A 16,328-nucleotide genomic window follows, 5' to 3' on the forward strand; every position below is an offset into this window, starting at 1 on the left:
TGTGTACTCTTTGTACACACATGTATGTCACGGTTGTTCGTGTAAGTGAGCTGTTTTTTGGGACTATTTAGGTCCCCTGTGTTTTGGGGAATTTCTTTTGAGTGGCGTCTGTTTTCACCTGGTCGGTGTATAAAGAAGTAGCCTACTCTGGACTCTCTGTCTCCTGCGTCTGACTCCTTCCTCCACTACACCCCGGGCATTACATCATCAAGTGCTTGACTTGAGGATTCGCTAGGTCTGTTGGCAATGGTGGAAAAATGATCCAATGGTCATACAGTGCGGTGAACATGTATTTGGTCCCCGTTCTGATTTTCTCTATTTTTGCATATTTATTACACTGAATGTTATCAGATCTTCAACTTAATATTAGATCGAGGGAACCAGGGTGAACACATATCAAAACATTTGCATACTTACATATATTCCATTTATTGAATAAAGTTATGCAACACCGAATGCCCTTTGGGGTTTAAAAAGTAATTGCCCCCTTACACTCAATTACTGATTGTGCCACCTTCAGCTGCAATGACTGCAAACAAACGCTTCCTGTAGTTGTTGATCAGGCAGGACATTGGCCCACTTATGCCTGGCAAAAACCAAACACTGTTTTCCGCAGTAAAAATCTAATACCAATGGTCAAGCATGGTGGTGATAGTGTGATGGTTTAGGGATGCTTTGCTGCCTCGGGACCTGGATGACTTGCAATCATTGAAGAAACTATGAATTCTGCTCTGTATCAGGAGAATGTCAGGCCATCCATATGTGAGCTGAAGCTGAAGTGCAGCTGGGTCATGCAGCAAGAAGATCATCCAAAACACACAAGCAAGTCTATATCAGAATGGCTGAAAAGCAACCCATTTTAAGTTTTGGAATGGCCTAGTCAAAGTTCAGACCTAAACCCGATTGAGATCTTGTGGCAGGACCTGAAATGAGCAGTTCATGCTCGAAAACCCTCAAATGTCGCTGAATTAAAGCAGTTCTGCATGGAATAATAATTTCTCCACAGCGATGTGAGAGACTGATCAACAACTACAGGAAGCATTTGGTTGCAGCTAAAGGTGGCACAACCAGTTGAGTTGTGCCAAGGGGCAATTACATTTTTTACACAGGAGCATTGGGTTTTGCGTAACTAGGTTGATAGAATAAATTTAAAAATTATCAAAATGTTGTGTTAGTTGTTCACTCAGGTTCCCTTTATCAAATATTAGGTATTGGTTGAAGATTTAAAAACATTCAGTGTAAAACATATGCAAAAATAGATACAATCAGAAAGGGGGCAAATACTTTTTACATCACTGCACGAGTAAAAGTAAAGATACCTTAATAGAACATGTAAAAGTGAAAGTCACCCAGTAAAATTCTACTTGAGTAAAAGCCATTTCCAGGTTGCTAAAATTCAAATAGTTCACCTAATTTAATTTTATGGGACAAAACAAGCAAGTATAGTGAGTGAAAATATATTTTCCATAACCAAAAATATTGTAATTCCAGCTGTTTGAAAAAGGAAACTTAAGAAAGCATAGAAATAGTGCACATAGAACAGATACCTCTTCTTAGACTTGCTTTCAATGAGAATGACAGATCTATAACATACATATATATGTGAATTTGTTTGAGTCACCCAAAAACATATTGCAGCTTTAAGTATCGAAACTTAAAGTAAGTGCTATAAATCATTTAAAATTCCTTATATTAAGCGAACCAGACGGCACGATTTTGTAGTTTTCTTTTTTAATTTACGGATAGCCAGAGGCACACTCCAACATAATTTACAAAGGAAGCATTTGTGTTTAGTGGGTCCGCAAGATCGGAAGCAGTAGGGATAAGTGCGTGAATTGGACCGTTTTCCTGTTCTGCTGAGCATTGAAAATGTAACGAGTACTTTTGGGTGTCAGGAAAAATGTATGGAGTAAAAAGCACATAATTTCTTTAGGAATGTAGTGTATTAAAAGTCATTGTTGGAAAAAAATATAAATAAAGTCAAGTACTGATATCCCCAAAAACCTAGTGGTACTTCAAAGTATTTTTTCGAAGCTACTTTACACTACTACCTATTGATGATGGAAGGACAGTGAAGAGAACAAGAGATAGGAACAAGAAATAGGAACAAGAGTTTTCATGACCAAATAACCAAAACTTTTGATGCTTCAAATGTATGTAGCAAACAATTGTTTCTCACGACGATTTAAGGTTTCACTTTCACAAATAATTTGCACCAATGGCACAGTGACTGATTCAAGCTTTACAGTATTTGATATCAAGATGCTCGCAGTGGGTGGGGTCAGGTCAGCCATTGTTTAAGACAATATCACTTTACTCTGGTTTGGGCTCCCCGTGGCCTAGAAAGAAACAGAGCACCATAGATAAAGGGTATACTATTGCAGTCTGTGAGATTCCGTCATTCATATTTGATGAATCAACCATGGGAGAAGGGATACTCAGGTGAAAGGTAGTTTAGCTCTGCTTTCCAGAGGTTACCAAATAAGGCACCAAATGGAAGAAAATAGAGTGAAACAGGGAGGGACTATTACCTGAACTTGTCCAATAAGAAACACTTGTTTTCATTTTCTGTTCCAAAGCTTTTTGCTGTGTTTTGTTACAATGTGCCCTAATGAGAATTTGTATGTATAAGGAAGGAGCTTATGCACTCCCCTCATCTCTATGGTGGTCCCTACTTTTTGTGGGCTAGCAGCAGTTCCTTATGCAGCTCATGATGGGTCCTGGATGCTTTGATAGGGTTGGCCTGTGGCCCTGAGGGGCCCTCGGCCGAGCAGCTGCGGCTGAACTCTGCTTTGACACCATTATCTGGAAAATACAGTACAGACAGTGTCAACATCCATTTCTGACTAAACAATGACCATCATGTGCCTGCTGAAGAGGCTGGTGGAATGGAATTAATGGATTGGAATCAAACACTTGGTTTCCATATGTTTGATGTGTTTGATACCGTTCCATTGATTCCATTCAAGCCATTACAATGAGCCTGTCTTCCTATAGCTCCTCCCACCAGCCTCCACTGGTGCCCTGTTATAGTATACCTGATGAGTATACATGTATTGTGTGAAGCAGAAACATTTCACTGATGTGTGATGTACAACCTGAGTATACCCGATACAGCTATGAGTTTGTAGAATCCAAATGGGACAGTGAAAAGTCCATGGAGAATAAGAGCGCCTCCTCCTGTCCACTGCACTGAGGCTAGGAAACACTGTCACCACTGATAAATCTACGATAATCGATCATTTCAATAAGCATTTTTCTACGGCTGACCATGCTTTCCACCTGGCTACCCCTACCCCGGCCAACAGCCCTGCACCCCCTGCAGCAACTTGCCCAAGTCCCCCCCCCCCCCCCCCCACGCTTCTCCTTCACCCAAATCCAGACAGCTGATGTTCTGAAAGAGATGCAAAATCTGGATCCCTACAAATCAGCTGGACTAAACAATCTGGACCCTCTCTTTCTAAAATTATCTGCCAAAATTGTTGCAACCCCTATTACTAGCCTTTTCAAACTCTTTCGTATTGTCTGAGATCCCCAAAGATTGGAAAGCTGTCGTGGTCACCCCCCTCTTCAAAGGGGGAGACACTCTAGACCCAAACTGTTATAGACCTATATCCAGTCGTGGCCAAAAGTTTTGAGAATGACATAAATATTCATTTTCACAAAGTCTGCAGCCTCAGTTTGTATGATGGCAATTTGTATATACTCCAGAATGTTATGAAGAGTGATCAGATGAATTGCAATTAATTGCAAAGTCCCTCTTTGCCATGCAAATGAACTGAATCCCCCAAAATAATTTCCACTGCATTTTAGCCCTGCCACAAAAGGACCAGCTGACATCATGTCAGTGATTCTCTCGTTAACACAGGTGTGAGTGTTGACGAGGACAAGGTTGGAGATCACTCTGTCATGCTGATTGAGTTTGAATAACAGACTGGAAGCTTCAAAAGGAGGGTGGTGCTTGGAATCATTGTTCTTCCTCTGTTTACCATGGTTACCTGCAATGGAACAAGTGCCGTCATCATTGCTTTGCACGAAAAGGGCTTCACAGGCAAGGATATTGCTACCAGTAAGATTGCACCTAAATCAACCATTTATCGGATCATCAAGAACTTCAAGGAGAGCGATTCAATTGTTGTGAAGAAGGCGTCAGGGTACCCAAGAAAGTCCAGCAAGCGCCAGGACCGTCTCCTAAAGTTGATTCAGCTTCGGGATTGGGGCACCACCAGTACAGAGCTTGCTCAGGAATGGCAGCACGCAGGTGTGAGTGCATCTCCACGCACAGTGAGGCGAAGACTTTTGGAGGATGGCCTGGTGTCAAGAAGGGCAGCAAAGAAGCCACTTCTCTCCAGGAAAAACATCAGGGACAGACTGATATTCGACAAAAGGTACAGGGATTGGACTGCTGAGGACTGGGGTAAAGTAATTTTCTCTGATTAATCCCCTTTCCGATTGTTTGGGGCATCGGGAAAAAAGCTTGTCCGGAGAAGACAAGGTGAGCGCTACCATTAGTCCTGTGTCATGCCAACAGTAAAGCATCCTGAGACCATTAATGTGTGGGGTTTCTTCTCAGCCAAGGGAGTGGGCTCACTGACAATTTTGCCTAAGAACACAGCCATGAATAAAGAATGGTACCAACACATCCTCCTATAGCAACTTCTCCCAACCATCCAGGAACAGTTTGGTAACGAACAATGCCTTTTACAGCATGATGGAGCACCTGCCCATAAGGAAAAAGTGATAACTAAGTGGCTCGGGGAACAAAACATTGATATTTTGGGTCCATGGCCAGGAAACACCCCAGACCTTAATCCCATTGAGAACTTTTGGTCAATCCTCAAAAGGCTGGTGGACAAACAAAACCCCACAAATTCTGACAAACTCCAAGCATTGATTATGCAAGAATGGGCTGCCATCAGTCAGGATGTGGCCCAGAAGTTAATTGACAGCATGCCAGGACAGATTGCAGAGGTCTTGAAAACGAAGGGTCAACACTGCAAATATTGACTCTTTGCATCAACTTCATGCAATTGTCGATAAAAGCCTTTGACACTTATGAAATGCTTGTAATTATTCTTCAGTAACCCATAGTAACATCTGACAAAAAAAAAATCAAAAGACACTGAAGCAGCAAACTTTGTGGAAATTAATATTTGTGTCATTCTCAAAACTTTTGGCCACGACTGTACATCCTGCCCTGCCCTTCTAAAATCTGTGAAAGCCAAGTTAACAAACAGATCACCGACCATTTCGAATCCCACCGTACCTTCTCCACTATGCAATCTGGTTTCCGAGCTGGTCATGGGTGCACCTCAGCTACGCTCAAGGTCGTAAACGATATCATAACAGCCATCGATAAAAGACAGTACTGTGCAGCCATATTCATCGCCCTGGCCAAGGCTTTCGACTCTGTCAATCACCGCATTCTTTTCGACAGACTCAATAGCCTTGGTTTCTCAAATAACTGCCTCGCCTGGTTCACCAACTACTTCTCAGATAGAGTTCAGTGTGTCAAATCGGAGGGCAGGTTGTCCGGACCTCTGGCAGTCTCTATGGGGGTGCCACAGGGTTCAATTCTCGGGCTGACTCTTTTCTCTGTATATATCAATGATGTCGCTCTTGCTGCTGGTGATTCTCTGATCCACCTCTACGCAGACAACACCATTCTGTATACATCTGGCCCTTCTTTGGACACTGTGTTAACAAACCTCCAAACGAGCTTCAATGCCATACAACACTCCTTCCGTGGCCTCCAACTGCTTTTAAATGCTAATAAAACTAAATGAATGCTCTTCAACCGATTGCTGCCCGCACCCACCAGCCCGACTAGCATCACTACTCTGGACGGTTCTGACTTAGAATATCTGGACAACTACAAATACCTAGATGTCTGGTTACACTGTAAACTCTCCTTCCAGACTCACATTAAAGATCTTCAATCCAAAATTAAATCTAGAATCGGCTTCCTATTTCGCAACAAAGCGTACTTCATTCATGCTGCCAAATATACCCTTGTAAAACTGACTATCCTGCCGATCCTTGACTTCGGCTATATCATTTACAAAATATCCTCCAACACTCTACTCAGCAAATTGGATGTAGTCTATCACAGTTTTGTCACCAAAGCCCCATATACTACCCACCACTGCGACCTCTATGTTCTCATTGGCTGGCCCACGCTACATACTGGTTCCAGGTCATCTATAAGTCTTTGCTTGGTAAAGCCCCGCCTTGTGTCAGCTCACTGGTCACCACAGCAACACCCACCCGTAGCACACGCTCCAGCAAGTATATTTCACTGGCCATCCCCAAAGCCAACACTTCCTTTGGCCGCCTTTCCTTACATTTCTCTGCTGCCAATGACTGGAACAAATTGCAAAAATCACTGAAGCTGGAGACTTATATCTCCCCCTCTAACTTTAAGTATCAGCTGTCAGAGCAGCTTACTGATCACTGTACCTGTATACAGCCAATCTGTAAATAGCACACCAAACTAACTCATCCCCATATTGTTATTTATCTTCTTGCTCTTTTGCACCCCAGTATCTCTACTTGCACATCATAATCTGCACATCTATCACTCCAGTGTTAATGCTAAATTGTAATTATTTTGCCTATTTATTTCCTTACCTCCCTACTCTTCTACATTTGCACACACTGTACATATATTTTTTCAATTGTGTTATTGACTATGTTTGTTTACGTGTAACTCTGTGTTGTTGTTTTTGTTGCACTGCTTTGCTTTATCTTTGCCAGGTCGCAGTTGTAAAGGAGAAATTGTTCTCAACTGGCCTACCTGGTTAAATAAAGGTGAAATAAAATATAACAAATGTATTAAAAAAAATATGTAGAAATAGTATTGGGAAAAACTGACCTCTGTTGTTGTGGTAGTGGGTGTGTGAATGGGCGTTGTGGTTAAGCGTTCTGGTCCTGAGGCCAAGGTTGGGCGTTCTCGGGAGGGCCGGGGGGTGGGGGGGCACGTTGGGACTATTGCGGGGAGACGGTGCGCTGTTGGACATCTTGGTCAGGGGGCTGTGGGTCAGGTCAGCGGCTCTAGTGTAGCAGTGGGGGTCGGCGCTTGCAGGGTGGGGTGGGTCTGTGGACACTGCTCTCAGGGCGCACACAGGCTTGAGGGAGGACAGCACCTGAGATTTTGCTCGCAGCCACAGCTCCTGCTGCATGCTGGGACCCTGCGGGAGGTCCGTTTGGGGGAGGGATGATGATAGGTGGTTTCAGAGAGGAGAGACAGATTGAAATGATAGAGGGGGAGAGGAGATAGGGTAACCCTAAAGCGGAAATCAATAATTCATTCAATCTAGTGGGCAAATGCATTACCCATTCAACTGGATGGTTAGGAAAGAAGGACAACATTGACACTGAAATGACTGTGATGAATGAGATATGACAATATTGGCATCAACTTGTTGAATCAACGTTGTTTCCACGTCATAAAAAATACAATAATAATCTGTGTGATGACGTTGAATCAACGTGGAAAACTGATTGGTTTTGCAAAAAGTCGTATTTTTTTCACACAACTTTTGACTCAAATCCAGTGACATGGTGACATTTTCTCATAGCCGCGGGAAGTAGATTGGGGTGGGGAGGCTGTCATTTTTTTGCCTCGCTGAAGACATTTATATTGGGTCTGCTAATACAGGACTAGTAAAGGCCCAGTGCACTACTTTTGTGTTTTTTTTGTTACTAAATGTATTTGAGTGTTTACCAGAATGTGTAACCTGATAATTATCTGTACAAAACAGGTAATCTGATAATACTTGTGGATTATAAAAATACTTGAAATATGTTTTCCAGTTTATTTTAATATTTTGAAAATTGAACTTAATTCTATGTGAAAACTGAAATTCATTCCTTTTCCATTTTAGTAAATACATTTTCATACTGGTCCCACATGGGAATCAAACTCACAACCCTAACATTGCAAGTGCCATGCTCTACCAACTGAGCCACATCATCACATCAGATCATCACAAACCACTGGATGTACATAATTACTGTATAGTGCATTTTTTTTATTTGTTGTGATGGAAAGTCTACAGGTACAAACCTAGATGACCAGTATGTCCAGTACAGTAATGTACATTTACATTGGTTTGTAAGGAGGGTAAATTAATATCGCACATAAAGTGGTTGTTTTCCACGTTATTTGATCAAGAAAAATATTTATTTTGATGTGGATTTTTCTGTGTCTTTGTCCATAACTGCACCTTTTGATGTAAATGTTTGAGCAAGGGCGCAACTTTTGGTTTTAGAAGTGGGTGGGAGACATAATATATTTTTTTATCCAGTCAGATAAACACTCCAAACAGCCTACACGATCGCTCGGAGGTGTCCGCATGGTCCTAAAGCATACCGTTGCCTAGTTTTGTATCACATTCCAATTATAAAATTGGGGAGGGATAAAAATGCAATTTCAGAATGTGGTCCCCAGTGAAAGTTGCAGCCCTGTGTTTGAGGACAGGGTTTTGTTCTTTCTGGATTCCATTAATGACAACAGAGAAAGGGGCAGGGCAACAACTCTTACACTTCCAAATACTGAATCCTGCAAGATACTATTCTTAATTATACAACTACCTTTTTTGCCAAAGCAGATGCAGAATATTTTTTTGTTGTTGCCCGCCCTACAGATGTCTATAATCGGCCACTAATAATAGTAAAGGCCCAGTGCACTACTTTGATTTTTTTAGGGGGTGCCTTACTTCCAGCAGATATGCATTTTCTGTTGATTTCACTTTTGTGAATCTAAACTAGACGTTGAAATGACATCTGTGCCCAGTGGGAGAAATCAAATCTATTGAGTCAGTGAGTGAGGATTTAGATCCATTTACACAACTATCAATTGTAAAAATACATACATATACATATATATACATATACACACACACACACACACACACACACACACACACATATATATTCTAAGCCTGATCACAACTGGCTGCCAACATCTACATCTCAATTCAAACACAAGGACAGTTGACTATAGTACAATGCATACACAAATGTATACATTTGTCAAACCTGCAAGAATTTTGTTGTATAGATTTAACAATTGTAGGTATTTTGGTAAACATTGAACATAGCAACAGAGTAATCACTCAGTAAGTAAATGTATTTTGTATACAAAAAGGTAAAGAAATGGGTTATGAAAAAATACTATACACAAACATGACTTTCAACCCATTGCAGGACTGCTTTTCCAACACTTTCTAGTTAACAATTTGTTGTATCCTTGGTCATTTTTAGCATTTGCTTGAATTTACAACAAACCTGGATTACACACCAATGACTTAACAAAGACGGCCTATAACTTGTGCACAAGTTCCTAGAATGAACTACTCTAGAAAGAGGCTGAATTGTTAATTCCCACCTACCTGAACTGTGCAACTGCTTCATGAAGAAGCTCTCGTCTGAAAACAGTAACCATCACCTCTACCTGATTGACAACGATACTGTTGTGTGCAGTCACCGGAGAGCAGTGAACATGCTACTCTCATTTCCCAAGCTGTCCCCAAAACTGCACATCCTCATTATCGACACACGAGGGCACAGTTTCACTCAAGCTATGGTTAGAACGTGTAATAAAACAATGACAGACAATTAAACATTTGGAAGGGTAAAGGCTGTGACATGACAGGTGTTTAAGTATACCAGTGTTACGCATTTTTACAGTGGAAATGAAACGCTTGTCCACTCTAAAATCCACTGTAACAGTGAAGATAGATGGCAGATCACATGATGTCAAATTCAAAGGTGAGTTCAATCTCACTGGACTAGAGAAGCAAGTCATACACTGATGAGAAACAAAGTGAAAGTAACACAAGTTTCAATTTTTTTTTTTTTTTTTTATTGCCACAAGAATAATCATACATTTTAGTAAGAAAATGTCAAATAAAAAGGTGTATTATAGAACAGCCACATTTTAATCAGCCTATAAGACAATTCAATAACTTTCATCACAACGTAAAACAGACGAATTTTGATGATGCCTGCAAGTAAAATTACAAACAAAGGATCTGGAAAAATGGGAACCTTGAAAAAAGTAGAACAGATCAAAGCGATATTCAAATAGCCAAACAACTCCAACTGTTGTCCACTTATTTCCTTATAATGATACCTTTTCAAACCGAGGCTGGGTCTTAACAGGAAGCCTTTGAAGATGGACATTTAACGTCAGAGACACAGAAGCAAGTAGATGTTTCCCAGTCCTATGGTTACATCACGCCTGCTGCATTATCAGTACAGCCCAAAAAGAGAGGAGCTAACGTATGGTACATTGTAGCATTACTTTACTATAGTGTACCCTGAGTGTCACCAGTTCATCATGCTAAATCTCATATCACATGGTTAATAGAATGATTTCTCAAGTGTTATAAAGACAACAGTGGAATGGTAGGTTGACAAAAAACAACAACATTTGGCACAATTTCCCCTGGTAATGATGAAGACAGAAGAAATCAAGAGGAATGAAAAAGAAGAGGAGGAATGACAAGAGAAAATGACAGAAACAAGTGTGGACTTCACGGTGTTTGTTCGCACTCGACACCCAATCTCTACTCGCTGCCACTGCACCCTGGCCTGGTCCCAGAACTGTTTCAAGTGTATTAGCCAACTCTTTTTGTGAAGGTTAAACAATTTATGCTGATCTGGGACCAGGCTTATTGCACCCCACTCTCACGCCGTCAGAACAGGGTGAAGGTTCATCCGAAGAGGAGTAGTGACGTAGTGTGAGAATGCATCATGGGATCACATCTGTAGTCTAGTTCACAGGACAAAATAGGACACGGAGCATGGACAGACCTGCATGTCCAAATGGACTGTGGAAGAAACCTACAGGTTTTCACTATTGACATTTGACACAGAATCACTGCTCACAAACTAGGCTCCACATCAGAAAATAAACCTCTTCTTAAAATCACTCACAGAATTACAACTGGCCAATCGCCCATCACCAGGAAGTGTAGTAACCAGTGAACACACTTTTTTTCTCCTTTTTTACCAGGAGACCCGCTTGTGTACAACACCCATAATGCAGAACATTTCACAGAACCCCTCACCATACAAAACTAAAAGCATTTTTTTTTTTAAATGTATATTGTTATGAAAAAATATTGTATTCTTTACATACAACCTCTGTTGTACTGTGATGTGCCGCCAGATATCACCCGTTGATACCCTTTAATAACACTACGTTGGAAGCTCGCAAACTTATGCTGAAAACTTACAACCATTTCCCTCATTTTATGTTAAACTCCCATTTGGGTCCTTTTTAAAGTAGCTAGGTTGAGTTAAATGCATTACATTTCCTGGAAGGGTACATGAATGATATGACCAAAGACTACTTTCTACCCCTGTCCAATAAATCGATGAATAAATTATTAGAATTTAGTCTGTTTAATAAAGCTACAGCTGCGTTTGCATTAAACAAGGTTTAATTTAAGCATATCAAAGCTCTGTAAGTCAACCCTTTGAAAAGGCCAAATTGATTGCATATCTCAAACTATGTTCCAAAACGATGATAGCCATTTACTATACTACAGAGCATTAGAATGCCACACACTTTATATTGCAACCTCAGTCTATAGGTCAAAGGTAAAGGTATACACCACTACAGACATCATATTTTCACCTCAGAGTATTGCCATGTGCTCAAAGGGTTGGTGTCTAGTTGACAGCTTGTTGCTTTGAGCAAACATTTATTTGATGTCAAGTGCATAAATTGACTTAGTTTCAAGCCATAAGCAAAGCTTTGACAATATGGGATTGTTGGATACTGACGAGTCACAAGCAAGGCTCATGCAGTAAAACCAAGCAGGGGCGAGTGGTCGACCAGTGTTACAGAACACCAAGTCCTCTAGTAGCCCTGTATGTGTTGGTTATGCAAGAAATCTAGCTGTCAATTGTCCTCAAAAAACAGGCTAAACAGAAGAATCAACAAACATACACAGGGGTACCCCAGGACCAGGTAAATGGAAGAAAGGTTCTCCGCCACCATTTGCACCCCCCCCCCCCCCCCCCCCCCCCCGATCTACTCTTCTAGAATGTGATTGAAGGTCTGGAAATAAGTGTGCACAGATTGCCTCACACCATAGGTCAGACACTTGTGCCTTTGAGAAGACTTCCTACAGGAAATGACATGTGTAGCTCAAAATCGTCACTGGTACCAAGTAACACAATGGATTGGATAAGACCTCTTCAGAACACACGCTCACAATTCCGATTCACTGGAATCAATGGTAAGTAAATAACGTTCGGTTAAAATGCAATCCTAATTTTTCACAACATCACCAAAAATGCATTCCTAATTTTTAATTCACATTCCCTCAGTCACTACAGAAAACACAGAGCTAAAATCCAGACCTACGCTAGTAGCACATAACCGTATAATGTACAGGAGAGACATTGCATCACAGATCTATTCTCATCATGTATCCAATCCATTGCATCTTCATTTCTGGCATGGCTATGGCCTAAAATCAGTGCCGGACTTAGAGGAGCAACGGAATATTTGTCTACCCAACATGACAAGAAGAGTAAAACGGTCTCTGCACAACCCTGAATGTGTAGTTCTTTAGTTACTTGTCAGGTCAAATCAAATGGGGAATCAGCAGAATAGAACTGCTCCTCTCTCAGGGACAGGGACTAACCCTGGACAGACTACCAGCGCCTTGCATATGATGACCAGATTTCAAAGTGGAGGCAGAAAAATCACCGGGACACTGAAAGGACAGACAGACAGAGAGTGGAGGTGGGACAGTAGGGGCTGAGGAAGAGGTGGTCATTTGAAGGCCGACTGGAGGTTCTTGAAGGCGGCTTGCCTCTGCTTCTTCTCCTCCGCCTGCTTCTTCTTCTCCTCTTGCTCCTGCCGGATCTCCGCCTCGAATTGGCTGCCCGCATTGACAGCCGCCACCTGTCGAAGGGAGAAGATGTATTACCACTGCTCCATTGTTCTCCTACCCTTCATGTCATCTCATCGGCCTTCAAACATCACTAATCAACAGACGTCTCAAGTCAGTTCAATAAAGTGGCTGTGATTTTCTTGATTATTTATTGAAAAGAATCAAAGTGAATAAAACGGCAGATAGAGGGAGAAACCGTGTAGAAGAGCCATGAGAATGGGATTCTCACTCATGCTTGTGCTGAGGGCGGTGCACAACCAACCTCTGACACGGAGGATCAGAACTTGAACTCACTTTGGCTTCAAAGAAGGTCTTGGCTCCCTTCACTCCCTCAGTGGACACGTCAATCTCTGATAGTCGAGCCAGAACACTGAGACCGCTGTCCTCCGCTAGTTCCCCTGCTGCAGACTTCCTGAAGATCAGGAGGAACTGGAGAGAAAGAAAGGTCACTGGAGTCAGAATAGAATCCATACTCTTCTCTTTTTGTGATCACTGATCAATATTATATTTGATTGTATGTATGTAAAAAAAACACATGCAAAAATTGATTCCAGCAAAATGACCACATAAAAAAACATCACTAAACTTCATACAACCTGACAGCTTGCACCACTCACTCATCTTCCACACAAATACAAGTGTTACAAGTTATAAGATATAGTAGGAAGAGCGAGTGCTTGGTGCCATGCCGTTTCATTCTCGTCTCACCTCTCTGAAGCTCAGCTTGTTGTCCAGGTCCTCGTCTACCTCCTTAATCATGTTCTTCAGGCCCAGGTGGGTCTGTGGTGCCCCCAGCTTCTCCATCATTAGCTTCAGCTCCATCAGGTCTATGAAGCCGTCCTTCCCCGCGTCGTACCTGAACACATGCAGAGAGAAAGATGGGTTAGCCTTAAAGCAGTTAGCCCGGCGTAGACTAAATGTGTTCAAGGATTTGTATGATTTCAGCTAGTAGTTTAAGATAAAACGGGTCCCCGAAAATTGTGCACATCATTAATTTCATGTATGTTACAGCCTTTTTTCCTTTTTGCAATTCATATTATATGTTACGAATTTCTAAAGTACTTCACATAATTGAAGCACATTAACACATGGAGTATTATGCACTGGAATAAGAGTGGTTGATTCCAAATTGCTGTCAATGGACTCAAATAGATATTCATGGTTTGCGCGTCATGCTACAGATGACCACTTGAGGGGGGTAGAGCGTAATAAAAAAAATAGAGCGCTTTTCATGTCAATCTGACTGCTTCCTTCTCCGGAGCAGTGCTATCCTCTTCACTGTTCCTCTGAAGTTTTCTATTTGTCAAACAGTGTTAGCCAAGCGACATGATAATCATCCTTGGGTGAGTTGCATCTGTTGCGAGGCAGACCGTCTTAAAAAGGGTCCTCTGCAGTTCAAACAAAGCACCACCTTTTTGGCTAAACTGCTTAGGGATGGGCCTGGAGAATTGTAACCCGTTTCAAATTCAGACATGGCTATGGATGCAAGGACTGACCATCCATGATATCAATATGATAGTTTGAACCATGTTTTGAAGCTATACAGTGTTTGTAAACAAACACTAGAGCTAGAGAGTTGAAAAACTCATGAGGTATTTAGAAAATTCTTCATTAATGAATTTAATTATTTGATGTAGCAAATGCAGAATGCTCCTTTAAAGAATGCATTTGACTTGGAATTTTTTTTTTTTTTGGGGGGGGGGCTAACTGAATATCCTTAATCCATAACAAGAAAAAAAATTATCTACTGGCTCATATATGCAGATCTTGGCCACATTGTTAAAATCTTATTTCAACTTTGTGTTAACGGCCAGTGGTCAGCTGTGTCAGAGGAGTAGCCAACAGATCAGACCTGCTTGCTTCCAGCTGCACTAGGGTCGGACAACATTCCTTTGTGTAGTACGACACCGTGGAGCTGGGGCAAGATATGGCTCGGAAAATATACCTCAATCCAGGGATCAGAAATGCATTGTACACCGAATTGTCCCATTATCCTAACTGCTACACCGAGAAGATTTAATGACTGCCATTTCTTGCAGTCGTTCAATCTTCTCCAAAAAATAAAAAAAGGACCTTTGGACCATGGTGCAGTTCTTAATTACACTTTGGATGGTGTATCAATACACCCAATCACTACAAATATTCAGGCACCCTTCCAAACTCCGTTACAGGGGAGGAACGAAACCACTCAGGGATTTCACCATGAGGCCAATAGTGATTTTAAAACAGTTAGAGTTTAATGGTTGTGATATGACAAAACTGAGGACGGATCAACATTGTGGGTACTCTGCTATACTAACCTAAATGGCAGAGTGAAAGGAAGGAAGACTGTACAGAATTAAAATATTCTAAAACATGTATCCTGTTTACAATAAGGCACTAAAGTAAGATGGAAAAAAATTTGGCAAAGAAATGAACTTTTTGTTCTGAATACAAAGCATTACGTTTGGGGCAAATCCAACAACACGTCACTGAGTACCACTTCATTTTCAAGCATGATGGTGGCTGCATCATGTTATAGGTATGCTTGTCATCGGCAAGGACTAGGGAGTTTTGGGGGGAATAAAAAGAAACACAAATGGAGCTAAGCACATGCAACATTTTTGAGAAAAATTGTCTCAGTCTGCTTTCTAAAACAGACACTTTCAGCAGGTCAATTACCTAAAACACAAGGCCAAATATACACTGGAGTTGCTTAACCAAGCCATTGAACGTTCCTGAGTGGCCTAGTTACAGTTGACTTAAATCTGCTTTAAAATATATAGCAACACCTGAAAATGCTTGTCTAGTAATGATCAACAACCAATTTGACAGAGCTTGAATAATTATTTTAAAGAAATGGCAAATATTGTACAATCCAGGTGTGCAAAGCTCTTAGGAGACTTACCCAAAGAGAGAGACAGTTGTAAATCGCTGCCAAAGGTGACTAACAGGTGTTAAATACTTATCTAAATCAAGATAACACACTATTTTCCATTAATATATGCACTGCTCAAAAGAATAAAGGGAACACTTAAACAACAATGTAACTCCAAGTCAATCACACTTCTGTGAAATCAAACTGTCCACTTAGGAAGCAACACTGATTGACAATATATTTCACATGCTGTTGTGCAAATGGAATAGACAACAGGTGGAAATTATAGGCAATTAGCAAGACGCTCCCAATAAAGGAGTGGTTCTGCAGGTGGTGACCACAGACCACTTCTCAGTTCCTATGCTTCCTGGCTGATGTTTTGGTCACTTTTGAATGCTGGCGGTGCTTTCACTCTAGTGGTAGCATGAGACGGAGTTTACAACCCACACAAGTGGCTCAGGTAGTGCAGCTCATCCAGGATGGCACATCAATGCGAGCTGTGGCAAGAAGGTTTGCTGTGTCTGTCAGCGTAGTGTTCAGAGCATGGAGGC

The 16,328-nt window shown here is 41.4% G+C and overlaps 1 protein-coding gene across 1 annotated transcript in view; it reads right to left on the minus strand.

Moving 5' to 3' along the window:
• Positions 1–9,849: 9,849 nt before the first annotated feature.
• Positions 9,850–16,328, minus strand: part of efhd2 (EF-hand domain family, member D2) — a 29,099-nt gene continuing 22,620 nt past the window's right edge. The window contains exons 2-4 of the mRNA XM_021615896.2: positions 13,629–13,776; positions 13,215–13,349; positions 9,850–12,931 (exon numbers count right to left, since the gene is read on the minus strand). Coding sequence (XP_021471571.1) covers positions 12,800–12,931; positions 13,215–13,349; positions 13,629–13,776 — 415 coding nt within the window. The 3' untranslated portion in view covers positions 9,850–12,799. The remainder of the gene's footprint in view (positions 12,932–13,214; positions 13,350–13,628; positions 13,777–16,328) is intronic.

This window comes from Oncorhynchus mykiss, chromosome 9 (genome assembly GCF_013265735.2).
Source record: "Oncorhynchus mykiss isolate Arlee chromosome 9, USDA_OmykA_1.1, whole genome shotgun sequence".
NCBI lineage: Eukaryota > Metazoa > Chordata > Actinopteri > Salmoniformes > Salmonidae > Oncorhynchus > Oncorhynchus mykiss.